The following is a 15,180-nucleotide window of genomic DNA, read 5'->3' as shown; positions in this document are numbered from 1 at the left end:
AGAGTGGCAGGAACAGAGTTAGAGACCCATTTTTGACCTCTGAAGGACATCAGGATGGGGAGGGAGGGTGTGACAGGAATGAACAATCACTTCTGTGAAGATGGATGTCTCCCCTTTTCCTTTGGGCTGTGTCGGTTTCCCTGATGGCAAATCCCTGGGATGGAAGTCCAAGAAGATGAATGCTAGTAGAGTAATTCCCTGCTTATCCAGAGACCTTGTGACTTCAGCGAGGGCCAAGATAGCACAGACTTGGATGAGGAAAAGGCCTCTAATCAGTTAAAACAAGCTTCTGCTTTTACTTTGCACGATCCTTCGGTTCTTTTACTTGGAGCTGTTTTTGACAATTCAAGTGCACTTCTCAAAAGAATGATTACTTGGTTTCCTCTGCCCAAAATAATAATTAAAAACTACCTTCTTATTGAGTCTGCTTGGTGCCAGGTCCTGGATAAGATGCTTTGCATGTTGTATCATTAATCCCCTCAACAAGCCCGTGGGTGGCAGTTCTTTTGACTTTATAGGCGAAGATGTTGAGGGACAGTGAGGCGAAGTACCCTGCCGAGGTCACGGGGCTAGTAAGTTTTGTAATATCAGAACCTGAGCCGAAGTCTGTGGCTCTCAGCCAGTTGCCTTGTGCTGTAGAAGCCACGAATGGTAAAAGGGGTGGGGAGGAGGTCAGCCAGTAGTGGCACCAGGGTGAGGAAGGGAATAATGTTCACTGAGGAACCTGACAACTGTTACATGATTTTCTACCAACTGATCCAAGGGGATCAGTCAGAGCTCCTCAGAGGAACAGAACTAGTAGCATGTGTATGTCTCTATCTATATACCTATACAAATGTTTGATTACAACGGGGACCACACACGCACACATGCACACACTGGCACACACATAGATCTTAAAAACATTATAAGGCTTATGCAATTATCGAGGCAGCCAAGACCCAAGATCTGTGGGGTGAGTTGGGAAGCTGAAGACCGAAGAGTAACAATGATGTAGTTCCAGTCCAAAGACTGGCAGGCTTGAGGCACAGGAAGAGCTGATGTTTCAGCTTGATTCCATAGGCATGAAAAAAAGCTGATATCTGTGTTTGAACACAGGCAAGAGGAATTCCCTCTTATGCAGGGAGGATCAACCCTTTTGTTCTATTCAGGCATTCCATTGATTGGATGAGGCCCACCCACATTAGGGAGGACAATCTGCTTTAGTCAATCTATCTTATTTATTTATTTATTTATTAATGTTTATTTATTTTTGAGACAGAGAGACAGAGCATGAGCAGGGGAGGGGCAGAGAGAGAGGGAGGCATAGAATCTAAAGCAGGCTCCAGGCTCTGAGCTTTCAGTACAGAACCCAATGCAGGGCTCGAACCCATGACCTGGGGGATCATTGCCTGAGCTGGAGTCAGATGCTCAACTAACCGAGCCACCCAGGTACCCCAATCTATCTTATTTAAGTGTTAATTTCGTCGAATGCACAGTATAGTGAATACAGACAATAATATTGTATTTATTACTCAAACTTGCTGGTAGACTGGAACTCTATTATTCCAGCCACTAGAAATAACTAATTATGTATCATGGTAGTGGTGCTAATTATTGCCACCATGGCAAATTATGTGACAATATGTAAATGTATGAAATTAACAGGTTGTGCACTTTACATTTATACAACATTATATGTCAAATATATTGCAATGAAAAAAATATTAGTCTCATCCAGAAACACTCTCAGACACACAGATAATGTTTGACCAAATATCTGGGCACTCTGTGCCCCAGTCAAGTAGACACATAAAATTGCCCATTATAAGAAGGAAGACAGAATGATAACAAAGACAGAAAACTAAAAGAATATGCTGGTGTGAGACTAGATAGTGTAGGGTTAGTGACTTTATATTTCTCAGACCTCCCAATAACTGTATCTTGCAATTACGTTATGTGCTGTGATTAGTGGTGACCATAACAGAGCATGACTTATATAGGAGAAGAGGTGAATTCTGTTTTCGATGTACTAGGTTTGGAGAGGACCAGGTAAACAGGTCTCTCCCTAGGGGCTCCAACCTCTCCCTAGTTGCAGCCAGAGGAGGACTTACGTTTTCCACGTCCTCGGTGTCCCTATCACACCCTTTTGGGATCAGCTTCACTGCTCTCCTGATGGAGTCCCCTGGGCTAAAATCAATTGTTTCTGAATCAGTTGATTAGGTGATTCTCATTCATTTCTTCATTTCTTTACATAGAATTTAAAAAATTTTGTTCTTCAGACACAAAAAAATGTTCAATATCACTCATCATCACGGAAATTCAAATCAAAACCACAATGAGATACCACCTCACACCTCTCAGAATGGCTAACATTAACAACTCAGGCAACAACAGATGCTGGTGAGGATGCAGAGAAAGAGGATCTCTTTTGCACTGCTGGTGGGAATGCAAACTGGTGCAACCACTCTGGAAAACAGTATGGAGATTCCTTGAAAAATTAAAAATAGAACTACCTTATAACCTAGCAATTGCACTACTAGGTATTTATCCAAGGGACATGGGTGTGCTGTTTTGAAGGGGCACATGGATCCCAAAGTTAATAGCAGCGCTATCAACAATAGCCAAAGTATGAAAAGAGCACAAATGTCTACTGACAGATGAATGGATAAAGATGTGGTATGTATACACAATGGAGTATTACTCAGCAATAAAAAAGAATGAAATCTTGCCATTTGCAACTACGTGGTTGAAGCTGGAGGGTATTATGCTAAGTGAAATTAGTCAGAGAAAGACAAATATCATATGATTTCACTCATATGTGGAATTTAAGATAAACAGATGAACATAGGGAAGGGAAACAAAAATAATATAAAAAAACAAGGAGGGGGACAAAACATAAAAGACTTAAACAGAGGGTTGCTGGAGGGGTTGTGGGAGGGGGAATGGTCTTAATGGGTAAGGGGCATTAAGGAATCTACTCCTGAAATCATTGTTGCACCATATGCTAACTAACTTAGATGTAAAGTAAACAATAACTAAATTTAAAAAGATTAAAAAACCAAAAAATCTTGTTTTTTAAAAAAGTTTTTTAATGTTTATTTATTTTTGACAGAGAGAGAGAGCATCAGAGGAGGAGCAGAAAGTGAGAGAGGGAGACATAGAATCTGCTCCAGGCTCTGAGCTAGCTGTCAGCACATTGCCTGACACAGGGCTCGAACCCACGAACCGTGAGATCATGACCTGAGCCTAAGTCTGACACTTAACCAACTGAGCCACCCAGGAACCCCTAGAAAATCTTGTTTTTGACAATGGGAAAATAGACATGAGGGACTCATCAGGCATCTTCCAGTCTGCTGGGAGCAATGAAGAAGGTACTGATATCATGTGATGGAGGCTGAGATGACATTTTAGCATCAGATGCTGTGCAAGGATACTGGGGACTCCTAACTCAGCCCAAGTGGGCTAAAGGTGGAAGCCCAGCTTCAGTGATGCTTAAAGGAGGACTCAAAGCCAGCCAGGGGGTTGGATAGAGAGGATGTGTTGGTCAGAGGGAATCACATATAGCATAGCATGTATGACCTGGATGCAAAGCATTGTCACGTATTTAGGGATCTATAAAAAGTTTGGTAAGAACCGTGGTTCTCAGCCCTGGTAGCATTTTGGGATCACCTGAAAGCACTAAAAACAAAAGCAAAACCTGATACCTGAGCCCTAGCCCAGAGATTTTGACATGATTTGCCCGGGATGGGGTCTAGACATCAGTGTTTTCTCTAATGTGCTGCCGGGGGCTGAGAACCAGGAATGTAAGAGCTGCTGCTGGAGAACTTAAACCCGCAGAGAGTCAGTGGAGGATCTCTGCTAGGATGAGGTCAAGAACCTGAGCTCCTCTGGGGCAACGGGAAAGACCTCTGCAGAGCTCAGTGGGGAAATAAAGACCTACTGATCCGCAACTGGGCCTTATCTGCCCTCATAACTGTTTCTTTTAAGCTGCTGTTTCTTATTCACCATTTAAAAGTGAAAGTCAAGTGGGAAATAACAAAACATACAATAAAATAAAATAAGCTGAAAGATTACTCAATAAAAAGAAGCGATAAAATAGTAAAAGCAGGCCAATGCAGTAAAAACCCCAAATCTCAACCAGACAGAATCACCACCAAGGGCCAGACAATAAAAACGAGAGCTAAAATGTACTGAACTAACCGCTAGCCATCTTCATGCATTAGGAAAGGATTATTTCCATTTTACAGAGGAGCATAATGAGGCATGGGGAGATTAAGTACTGTGGTTCTAGTGGGCAGGGCAGGTTAAATAGCCAGCAGGGGACAGAGTAAGACATTGAACTTGGGTGTACTTAACTCAAGTCCAGAGTTCTGAAGGCTCAAGCTTGGCTGCACACTGGAGCATCTGGGGAGTCTTTAAGAAATACGAATGCCATGGGGCACCTGGGTGGCTCAGTCGGTTATGCATCCAACTTCGGTTCAGGTCATGATCTTGAGGTTCATGAGTTTGAGACCCATGTCCGTCTGTGTGCTGACAGCTCAGAGCCTGGAGCCTGCTTCTGATTCTGTGTCTCCCTCTCTCTCTACCCCTCCCCCGCTTGCTTTCTGTCTCTCTCTCTTTCAAAAATAAACATTAAAAAATTTTTAGAGAAATATTGATGCCAAAAAGATGTTTCTCCAAAGAAGACATGAAAATGGTCAACAGGTATATGTAAAAACAAAACAAAACAAAAAAGCTTAATGTCATTAATCATCCAAGAAATGCAAATCCAAACCACGAGGGAGATAGCATCTCATATATGTCAGGATGCCTATTCAAAAAACAGGACAACAAAGCATTGGCGATGATATAGAGAAAATGGAACCTTCGTGCACTGCTGGTGGGAATGCAAGATGGTGCAGTCACTGTGGAAAACAATAAAAATGAAACGACCATATGATTTAGAAATCCCACTTCTGGGTATTTCTCTGAAATAATTGCAATCGGGATCTCAAAAAGATATTAGAACTCCCGTGTTCACTGCAGCATTTTTCACAATAGCTGAGATGTGGAAACAACCTAAATGTTCCTTCACAGATGAATGGTTAGAGAAGATGTGGTATATGCACATAATGGTATGCTATTCAGCCAGAGAACAAAATGAGGGTTGCTGGAGGGATGGGAGGATGGGTTAAAGTGGTGATGGGCATTAAGGAGGGCACTTATTGGGATGAGTACTGGGTGTCACAGGTAGGAGATGAATCACTGGGTTTTACTCCTGAAGCCAAGACTACACTGTACGTTAACTAACTTGAATATAAATAAAAATAAAATAAAATAAAGGAAAGGAAGAAATTCTGTCATGTGCTACAACACGAATGAACTTGAGGACATTATGTTCAGTGAAATGAATTGGTCATAGAAAAAGACTTCACAATTCTTGTTGTGTGAGCTATCTACAGTAGTTAAGTTTGTAGAAACAAAGAGTGGAATGGTGGCTGTTAGGTGCTGGGGAGGGGGAAATGGGGAGTTATTAATCAATAGACATACAGTTTTCAGTTAAGCAAGATGAATAAGCTCTAGATCTTTTGTACAACATTGTACCTATAGTCAACAGTGCTGTAGATATACTTACGGATTTGTTGACGTTAAATCTCATGTGAAGTGTTCATACCACAATTTAAAAAAATAAAAAGAAGTCTTAAGGTGATCTCGGCCAACCCTTGACTTTAAACTGGTGGATCTGGGATGGGGTGCAGGCAGATAGGGTGAGCAGGTGTAATTCAACATGTTTATGGCAATCCTCTGTTCTTAGTAGTAATTGCTCCTATCAATTGAGTACCCTGAGTACCAAGCACTTAATCCTTCTTCTCCTCCTCCTCCTTCTTCTTCCTTTTTAAATAGGCTTCATGCCCAGTGTGGAGCCCAACACGGAGCTTGAACTCCTGACCCTGAGATCAAGAATTGGACATTTAACTGACTGAGCCACCCAGGTGCCCCTGGATACTTCTGATGTTGTTATTCTCACTTGAGAATTGAGGAAACTAAGAGGTTAAGTCACTTTTCCTGGCTCACCCAGCTGGTAGTCGCGAGTATCTGTGCTCATTCCCAGATCCAGCTGACTCCAAAGCCCAGGCTCTAACTGCTGTGCCATCCAACCTCCAAGCAGAGGCCCCTGTGGGGTACAGACACGGGTGTTACATGTCCTTCCACTTCACTTCTTTGTCCCTCAAGCTTTAGGGTCCACAGCATCACCTTTGTCTCAGGCTTGTCCACACTGAACTGTCATCATCCAGATGCAGAAAACAGACCTCTGTGGCTCAGCACTAAGAAAGAACTTTTTGCCAGTTGGAGCAGTTTGACGCCTGGGGAGGTGGTGTGCACCTGTCATTGTCATCACTGGGCAACCACCTGAAGGGTCTGTTGGGAGCTGAGGAGTCATCCTTCAATGTGTTGTGGTGTGTGTGTGTGTGTGTGTGTGTGTGTAGGTGGTCAAGAAAGATTGGGCCTAGATACTCCTAACATGTTCCCAGTCCTGAAATTGAGGGGCTCAGAGGACCAGTTGAAACTCAATGGGTGAAGATGGTTCTAGGAGATGAGCTCACAGAACTGGGGGATTCCAGAAGGCCTGACATCAGTCTGGAGCCTGCCCTCCCCCATCATTCTCTTAAAGCTGGGTGCCTGGGGCCCTAGCACTATCATGGGGGTGTCCTGAGCTGAAGCAGGGTGTTGGGTCACTGCTGCTGCCACCATTGTCACTGCTGTGTCAGCTCTGGTAGGGACAACACCTGATCAGTGAGCCCCCTTCCCCTCTTCCTGCAGCTGTTAACCAGTCCCTGGCTGGCTTGGCCAGAGACGGACATGGAAAAAGAAAGGTGGTGGTCAGGAATGGAGGGGGGTTAGCCCTGGGCTGGGAGAGCACCCAGCTGAGAGAGAAAGAGGAGACCTTGCTGGCAGGTGCCTGGTCTCTGAATTACCAGACCTCACTCCTTACACCCCTCGACCTGCTGTGAAACACTCGAGATGAAGTTAGTTTTAAATCTCTTGGCTACAAAAAGTCAAAAACAATCTCCATGTAGCAGTCAACTTAGTTTCTTCATTTATAAAGGGGGATATTACTCCTACGCCTCTTGAGTTATTGAGAATATTAGATGAGATTAAGTTAGAAAACATCCAGGAAAGGCCCACTGCAGTGTCCACCAGGTTTGGAGAACTCAGCGAGGTTTCCCTGACCCCTGACCTCCCCACCCCCACTTTGCTGGGGAAGTTTCATGCTCTTTGGGGTCAGGACCTCAGGATGCTTCAGTCTAAGCAGCCACTTCATACCAGCAACTCTGCTTGATCCTTAGGATGTGAAGATAAACAAGACGGCCATTGTTCTTTGGAAGTTCACTGTATGGTGGGAAAGACTCATGTATATTACATGTGACAGAGGGATGACAGAGGCACAGGGTGCTTGGGGAGCATGAGGGTACTGGAGGACTCAGCTCTGGTGTGACCCTACAAGTATGAGTAAGAGTTAGGCATGGAAAGGAAGGGCAGGGCTACTGCCAGACAGTGGTATCACCATGAGTGCACAGTAAGGCATTACAGGAACTCACTGTGTGAGTGAAGAGAGGTCCTTGTGGCTGGGTCACCAGGGGCCTTGTGGACCATGCCTAGGAGCAGTGATGCAGGGTGTCAGGTGGCCAGCCTTTTTGTTTAAAAAAAAAAAAAAAACAACTCATGGTGGTAAATGTGTGTAGAACAGTGTGGAAGAAGAGTCAGGACTGGATGCAAGGAGCCCACCATCATGCCGCGATGGTGGTCTGAACTCTTGGAGGGAGGGTACAATCAGTGGCACTCTGGGATCGACTGTCTGAGGAAGGGTGAAGGGGGTAATGATAGAGGGAGTGAAGAATGCCATCCGTATTTCTAGTTTGGGTAAATGTGTCTAAACTAAAAAAAGTTTCGAGTTTCAAGCCAAGAATGTTTGCAACCCAGAAACGAAAGACTTAAGGAAGCAGACTTTAGTGGGGACATCGGTTCTGTTTTGGACATGCTTAGTCTGAGGTGACTGTGGGATATCTAAATGGAAATGTCCAGAAGGTAACGCACAGGGGGTCTACCATTCTGGGGAAGATGGAATATGATGTCATCAGACTGCAGGTGGCAGTTAACAGTTGGGTGGCCCACAGGGTATCCTGACGTGAAAAAGAGGAGGGTAAGAGCTGAAAATCATTCTAGCATTTAAGACCTAGGCAGAAGTGGAGTCCACAAAGGGGAATCAGAAGAATTAGTCTGAGAAGCAGGGGACTCAAGAGAGGGAACATCATGGAAGCCAAGAGAGGGAAGAGACTCAACAGTTACATTGGTCAGCAGTGTGAGGGGCTGCTGAGTGCCCCTGTGGGACAAGAAGTGACAAGGCCCATTGAACTGGGCAGAACAATTTCAGACAAGTGGTGGTGGTGAGGCCAACCATCACGGGGTTGAGAGCAAATGGGGAGGTGAGAAAGTGGTAATTTTTCCCATAGAAGTTTCCATGAGAAGAGAGGGAAAGAGACCAGTCCGTGTAGATAATGATGAGACCCAAGTGCGTCTATGTATCAGAAGGAGAGGCAAGTGGGAGGAGGTGCTGAGGACTCCGGTAGAAGAGAGATGATCCGTGGGGCAAGGTTGAGAGTCAGGAAAGAGTGAAATCTGGAGCTTGCAGATGTGATGGACCTTGACAAGTGCAGGGGCAATGCATGATCACGCTAGAAGGGTGGAGGTGAGCGGGATGAGGCCGCTGCTGCCCCTGAGGCAGGAGGTGAGGTCTTTTGGGAGCTTTGGGGTGGGGCAGGGAGGAGAGGCTTGTGGACAGTAATGAGCATCTTGAATACTCTTTGAAGGAAATGGGAGAGAGAAAGCTGGCCAAAGACTAACATTAGTGCTGGTTCCAGAAATAGTCCATAATAGAAATAACTAACCTATTTTTAGTGCAAAGAGCTAAGTTCTCTCCGTGCCTTTCTTTTCTCATTCATTCTTTCGACAGTCTTATGAGGCAGGTGTTATTCACTTCCTTATTGCATAGCTAAAGAAAATGAGGCTCAGAAAGTGTCCAGAGTCAGAGATGTTGAATTGAGCGGTGAGGAGGTGGGGTTCAAACTCAGGGCTCACTGCAAAGCCCCACCCTTAATCCACCTTGTTACCCTCAATGCCTTGAAGGCCCATTGGGGTTGGAAGCCAGGGGTTTTTAGGGATACCTGTTCATGAGGCTGTGTGGCCTTTTGTCTTTTTGACTCTGTGAAGGTGGACAGCAGGTGTGGTGGGATAGAGATCATGGGAGAGGGGGAAGATGTGTCAGGGGTCAGGGTCAGGGAGACACTGGAATGGAGGGGAGGTGGCAAGATGCAGGGATGGCAAGGCCATGGGAGTGGGTGGCTAAGACAGAGTGGAGGCAAAGGTCATAATCAGGGACGAATGTCCTTCATCATATCGAGGGCTGGCCAACAGAGCCAGTGCTGAGAGGCAAGCCAAAGGAGCTGAGGTGAGAGCTTCAAAGGAGAGAGGCTTTTGCAAGGTGATAGTTTAGAAAGGGTGGTGGACATGAAGGAGAATTTCAGTACCACCTTGGGGCCATGTGTGGATGAAAGGGCAGCCCCACTTGGGAGGGCTGAGGGGTGGTAGTTTTGTATGGGGGGACTTTATCTCAGGCCTGGCTCAGCGCTAGGAGAGAGCTCCCCGGACGGCCAGGTGTTAGGGACTGACTTACACAATGATGACATTGCTGAGCCCTTGCCCTCTGGAAACACACGCTCATGGCCATAACTCACTCTGGAGCTCTGGAGTCATGTAAACTGTGATCTCATTCCAAATTTTGCCCCTTCCTAGCTGTGAAACAGAGGGCCTCAGGATTCGATCATGCCTGGCATGTAGTATGGAGCTCCAAACAGGTCCCTGTTCTTCCCCATTTCCCCTCCCCTCTCAGCTGCTGGGGGAAAGGTAGAACAGGATTGAGAGGAGCTGACCTCAGGGATCCCTCTCCTGGATCTGGAATCTCAGTGGCGTGGCTGATGCTTCACCAGGACCGCAAGGGAGATGATTTGCAATGTTGGAACCTTTGCCCCCTTTTCCCAGGTATGCTCAGGACCTGGTTTTCTTTTTCTTCCAAAGGGTAACCTCTTGTGACTGGACATCCAGGGCTGTTGAGCTGTCTGCCATCTCAAAACCCAGCTGTGAGCCAGCGTGGCGGGGGCTGTGCATGGAAGCCAGGAGCTGGGCTCCCAGAAGGCAACGGTGCCCGCCGGGGATCATGCTGCTGGCCTTTGCCTCTGTGCTCAGCTGCCTGCTCATCTCCAGCCAGGCCAGGGTCTACAGTCGCTGTGAGCTGGCCAGAGCACTCCAGGATTTTGGCATGGAGGGATACCGGGGATACAGCATGGCTGACTGTGAGAACCCCTCTCCCTTCCAGGCTCCCCCCAGGTGCCTCCCCATCCTCCTCCCCTCCCTCCCTACTCTCACTCAGGGAGTATGGCCTTGGCAGCTTTCTGAGTTTCAGCTCTCCTTTGGGCATCAAAGGTTCTATGACCTAAGATTCTATGATGGGTAGGTGACACTCAGCACAAGTTAGATACATGATAGGCCACAAGCAGCCCAATCAGCATGCTTCTTCATCCTCTGTCCCTGCTGCTAAGGTCACCCGTCAAAGGAATAGAATAGCTTAGCACCCTGATCATAATGGCAGCCACGGGGATAGGATGTTCCCATTGACTTTTAGGGTAGACTGTGCAAACCAGTATCACCAAACTTTCCAACTGCTGGTAGTTTTCGGGAAGCTGTGAGGTCCAGCCACATCTGGACTCATTTTTTTTTTTTCTAGTGCCTGGCTCCTTGCTAGCTCTCAGCTGTGTCTTCCTCATCTTGCCTCTAAAGACCTAACTCTTTCTTGTTCCTTCATCCCATAGTGATTTCTCAGGCCCCACTGTGTGCTGAGTGGTGAGATAGTAGGGAGGCTGCTCTAGGAGTCAGGAGGCCTGAGGGAACAGTCTCAACTCTTGCTCTTTGGTAGTTATGGTGACCTTGAGTGAGTCACTTGCCTCCCCACCCTGCCCCCCTCCCCAAGCCTTGGTGGAGTCATTTGCACAGTAGGTGGGAGTCCAGATGCCCTGATAACCTTGAAGCAGTAGCAGAGGAGGCTCGGAGGAGCTGGCGTGTGGCACCAGCACCGTGAGTGTCCTGGTCTGCACTGGTTTCAGTCATCTGGCCCTCAGGATCATGTCTCCACCCTATGCAGGGGTCTGTCTTGCTTACTTCACAAGTGGCTTCAACACAGCTGCTGTGGACCATGAAGCTGATGGGAGCACCAACAATGGCATCTTCCAGATCAACAGCCGGAAGTGGTGCAAAATTCTCAGCCCAGATGTTCCCAACCGGTGCCAGATGTACTGTTCTGGTAGGGCTGGGCCTCAGCCTGGGGCTGCCTGGGGCCAGGCCTCTGTACCTGCCTTGGCTTCCTTCCCAGTGTGGTTTGCTCCCCTTGCCTTTATCTCTGAGTGGGCATCTCCCCATGACCCTCTGGGCCTCCCAAGGAGAGTGGGATGGGGCAAGTGGTGAGTGTGGGCATGGGTCCTCCATGAATCTGCTTTGGGGTCCCGGATGGGAGACTGTCCTGAGAGACATAGGAATGTGGGGAGGGGGGTGATAGAGTGATGTCTGTGCTTCCAGAGGGATTGAGAGACAGGATTGCATTTGGGATGGTGTGTGCATGTGTGTGTGTAAGAGAGAGAAAAACAGACTGTGGAAGTCCAGCTCTGTCCCCTGTTCCCCCATCATGTTTCTCTGCCTCCCCCCCCAGACTTGCTGAATCCTAACCTGAAGGATACTGTCATCTGTGCCATGAAGATAGCTCAACAGCCCCAAGGGCTGGCCAGCTGGTGAGTGACTTGGTCTGGAACCCCTCAGGGTGATGTGGCCAGGACTTGTGGACAGCAAGAGGGAAGTGATCTTTCCTGAGTGTTCACTTCGTCTGGGCCACCGTTCCCTGGCTTCACAATCTACTCTGTGCACAATTTTCGGCCATAGGGATCACTATTTACAGACAACGCAGTGAGTGTCAGGGAGGACGAGCAATTCACTGCAGTTCATGGAGCCAAGCCTGGCTCTTCCAAATTATACCTATGTTAGGAAGCCTGCCTATAGGTCTGCCAGGCCTGGGTCTAGCCAACCTTATCTGTCTGCTTGTTTAACTGTGGCATCTTCATCTAAACTAACTTTGGTAGAAAAACCCAAGAGAGATCAAAGAAGCTATTCTTTGCTTGAAGCATGGGTGGGTACCCCAGAGCCTCACCCTATCTGCCTTCTCTTTTTTTGCCTCTTTCCCACAAGATGGCCTTTGAAGCAGCCATCCTCACAGGCAAGGGAGTTGGATGAGCATCTATTTCATGGGGCACTGGACTAAATCTTTGGTTTGCGGAGGGGTGTCTGAGAAAGTGGCCCTACAGCCTTCTCTGATGGGGATCTCACTGCTTAGTCTCCAACCTCCCTTTCCCCACATTTCTGGATGAGAGACCAGCAGGGGCAGAATGTGAGGAGGGTGAAATACCCTAGGTGGCTACAGCCCTGGGACTACAGACAGATGTGACTGTCACAAGGCAGGTAAAGCAATCTGGGAGGCAGTGAATGTCAGCCCAGGAGCAGAGGGAAGGGAGAGAGACTAGAGGTAGGAAGATGGTGGAGAAGCCTTTGCAGGAGTCCAGGTGAGAGATCCAGGGTCTGCACTAGGACAGTTGCAGGGGTGATGGACAGGAGGGGGCTTGGCTAGGAAGGCAGTAAAGGAGGCATGGGGACAGGTGATATGTGGCAGCGAGGGAGAGGACGAGGTAGAAATGACTGTGAATCTAGAGAAGATTCAGACCTTGGCAATGGCCACAGCTTAGGAAATGTGTTGTTCTAAGAACAGTTGACATTCTAGGACCGGAATCTGGAGTGGGGCAGGTCAGCAGGACATACTGCACAAGAAGGGTAAGTGCAGGCTCAGCAGGAGTCTAAGGGTTTGAGACCTTGGATACCCCAACCTGAGATGGAAGAAATGGGTCCTTTTGGGTTAAATGAAAAACAGCTCTCTTTTGTGCGCTGGGAATAAATTCATGTCAGGTATCACCCCTGAGATGTGGCTGAGGCTAATAACAGGCTGTGGTCCTAGAAAGTAGAAAGGGTACTGCTTATTTTTGTCACCTGCACACATCGAGAGTCTGTGCCAGGCTCTGTGCTGGGTGCTGGGCTTCAGAGAGGCTGAGATCCAAGTCTTGGCCCTCAAGGGCCTCACAGTCTAATGGAAGAGACAAACAAGCCAGCTGACCACACTTCGTTGATGGATCTGTAGAGGTCCTTTAGTGGCACAGTTGGTCATTGGGCTCTTTGACATCGACATCATGAGGTTACCAAAGTTTGGTACCCCTGACAACTTAGGACTACAGGACCCCAGGATCTGTTTATCTTCCTTCCTCAAGATGCTAATGTGATGCAGGATCAAGGTAATGGTTCTGAAAGAGCCCATAAACTATAGTTACCAACACTGAAAAGACCAGAATTGGTAGCCAAAGAGAAATGGCTGTGGCTATAGTTTTGGCATTTATTAGCTCTGGATCTTGGGCAAGTAATTTTGCATCTGAGTCTCAGTGTTTGATTTGGAATATAGGGAACATGATATCTGCCTAATCTACATTGTAGGGCTCCTGAGGGTGGGGTGGACTGCAGGTAAATGAATGACGGGTGGGACAGTGCTATGTAGACTGTAAAGTTCTTTCCACTCATAAGGTGGCATCACTGTCAGCAGAAGGAACATGATGTAGGAAAAGAGCACTGGCCTAGGTCTCTGGACCCTGGGAATCCAGACCTTTGCCACTGCCTTTTGGGTGAACTTGAACAAATTGCCCTGTGTCTCTATTGATAAAATAAGGAGCCTACATAGATGACTTTTGAGGGCTATTCTCTTCCCTTTTTACTCCTTCTTTGCTAGTTAATGGGGGTTTACTTGTTGCTTTTTCCCTTACTAGCCCCTTTCTTTACCTCACTTCTGGTTTAGAGCCCACACCTCCTTCCTATTCTTCTCTGAGCAGGGACTGAAGGCTGCAGCTGATTTGGTCCCTTCTCTTCCCCATCCTCCATCCTCAGGGAGGCCTGGAGGCATCACTGCCAGGGAAAGGACCTCAGCGACTGGGTGGATGGCTGTGACCTGTAGGATCCTATGTGGATGGACCAGGCCATGCAGAGCAGGCTGGGAGATGTGGTTTGGTTTCTGATGCAGGCTTGAGAAGACAAGCCAACCAATAAAGTGTGGTTTAACCTAAGTGTGGTTCTCTTCCATCACTGTGTTTCCTGGTGGCATGTCAGAGCCAGAGCAACTCAAAGTTTCTTCACCTGTCCACCTGGGCTGGAGCTTCAGGTGGGATCCAGAAAGCCTACCATGGAAGGCTTGCCTCCATTTCTGGAGACCTGGGGGATCAGTGCCTCCCTTGCCCACACCTGGTAGAGTTTAATAGCCCCTTTACCTGGATCTAGGTTTGACAGATTTAGCTAAACAAAAACCAAAACAGGATGCCTGAGTTAAATTTGAATTTTGAATACACAACAAATACATTTTACAACATGTGTGTCTCCAATATTGCATGGAACACACTTATGAAAAATGATGTGTTATGTACCTGAAACTCAAATTTAGCTAGGCATCTTATATTTTATAAGCAACCTTATCTGGGTCTGGTGTGGTGTATCCCTAGCTTATCTGGGAGAGTCCTTCGGACATTTATTTTCTGTGGCTCTGGTCACAGGGGGTGGCCACAGTGCCCTGGCCCTCCAGCTGGTGACTGCTATCACACTGGTAGAAGCCAAGGGGTGGCGGGTGGTGAGAGGAGACTACCACCATGGGCTTCAGCTAGGTTCTCACCCTGCTCTCCAGTGCCCTCTAGCATCAGGATATTCAAGTGCTGGAGCCCCAGCCTGGGTAAGGAAATTATCCCTGGTCTGGGTAAGGAAATTATCCCTGGTCTGGCTAACCCTTGCTGGAGGATTGGGTGGAGGGTGTGGATGGCTTTCAGGCAGCACAGGGTACTTCTCTGCTTTCCTCAAAATGTGGGAAGCTCTGAAGGTGTCTCCCATTCTCCTCGAGCTCAGTGTCTTAGGTTCTTCAGGATGGACTGTGTCTGAAGAAGGAAGGTATGCAGAGTCTCAGGATCACTGTGGATGTGGTGGCAAGAGAAG

General features: G+C 47.4%; 1 protein-coding gene across 1 annotated transcript; it reads left to right on the top strand.

The window, feature by feature from the left end:
• The first annotated feature begins 6,629 nt into the window (after window positions 1-6,629).
• On the top strand, window positions 6,630-14,270 carry SPACA3 (sperm acrosome associated 3). Its single transcript, XM_039253805.1, has 5 exons — window positions 6,630-6,736; window positions 10,096-10,370; window positions 11,216-11,374; window positions 11,777-11,855; window positions 14,095-14,270. Exons 2-5 carry the CDS (start codon window positions 10,184-10,186, stop codon window positions 14,159-14,161), a joined length of 492 nt encoding a protein of 163 aa, XP_039109736.1. The 5' UTR covers window positions 6,630-6,736; window positions 10,096-10,183; the 3' UTR covers window positions 14,162-14,270.
• The last annotated feature ends 910 nt before the right edge of the window (window positions 14,271-15,180 follow it).

Source organism: Hyaena hyaena, unplaced genomic scaffold (genome assembly GCF_003009895.1).
Source record: "Hyaena hyaena isolate Hyena2069 unplaced genomic scaffold, ASM300989v1 scaffold_10, whole genome shotgun sequence".
Classification (NCBI taxonomy): domain Eukaryota; kingdom Metazoa; phylum Chordata; class Mammalia; order Carnivora; family Hyaenidae; genus Hyaena; species Hyaena hyaena.
The sequence above is the reverse complement of the archived record's forward strand: the minus strand, read 5'-3'. Positions and strand labels throughout refer to the sequence as shown.

What these genes read in the sequence shown, in the direction of transcription:
- SPACA3 (XM_039253805.1), top strand. Translation starts at nt 10,184, where the DNA reads ATGGAAGCCAGGAGCTGGGCTCCCAGAAGGCAACGGTGCCCGCCGGGG. An exon ending in GGGATACAGCATGGCTGACT is followed by an intron (nt 10,371 to 11,215) that starts GTGAGAACCCCT and finishes CACCCTATGCAG; the next exon opens with GGGTCTGTCTTGCTTACTTC. An exon ending in CCCCAAGGGCTGGCCAGCTG is followed by an intron (nt 11,856 to 14,094) that starts GTGAGTGACTTG and finishes CTCCATCCTCAG; the next exon opens with GGAGGCCTGGAGGCATCACT.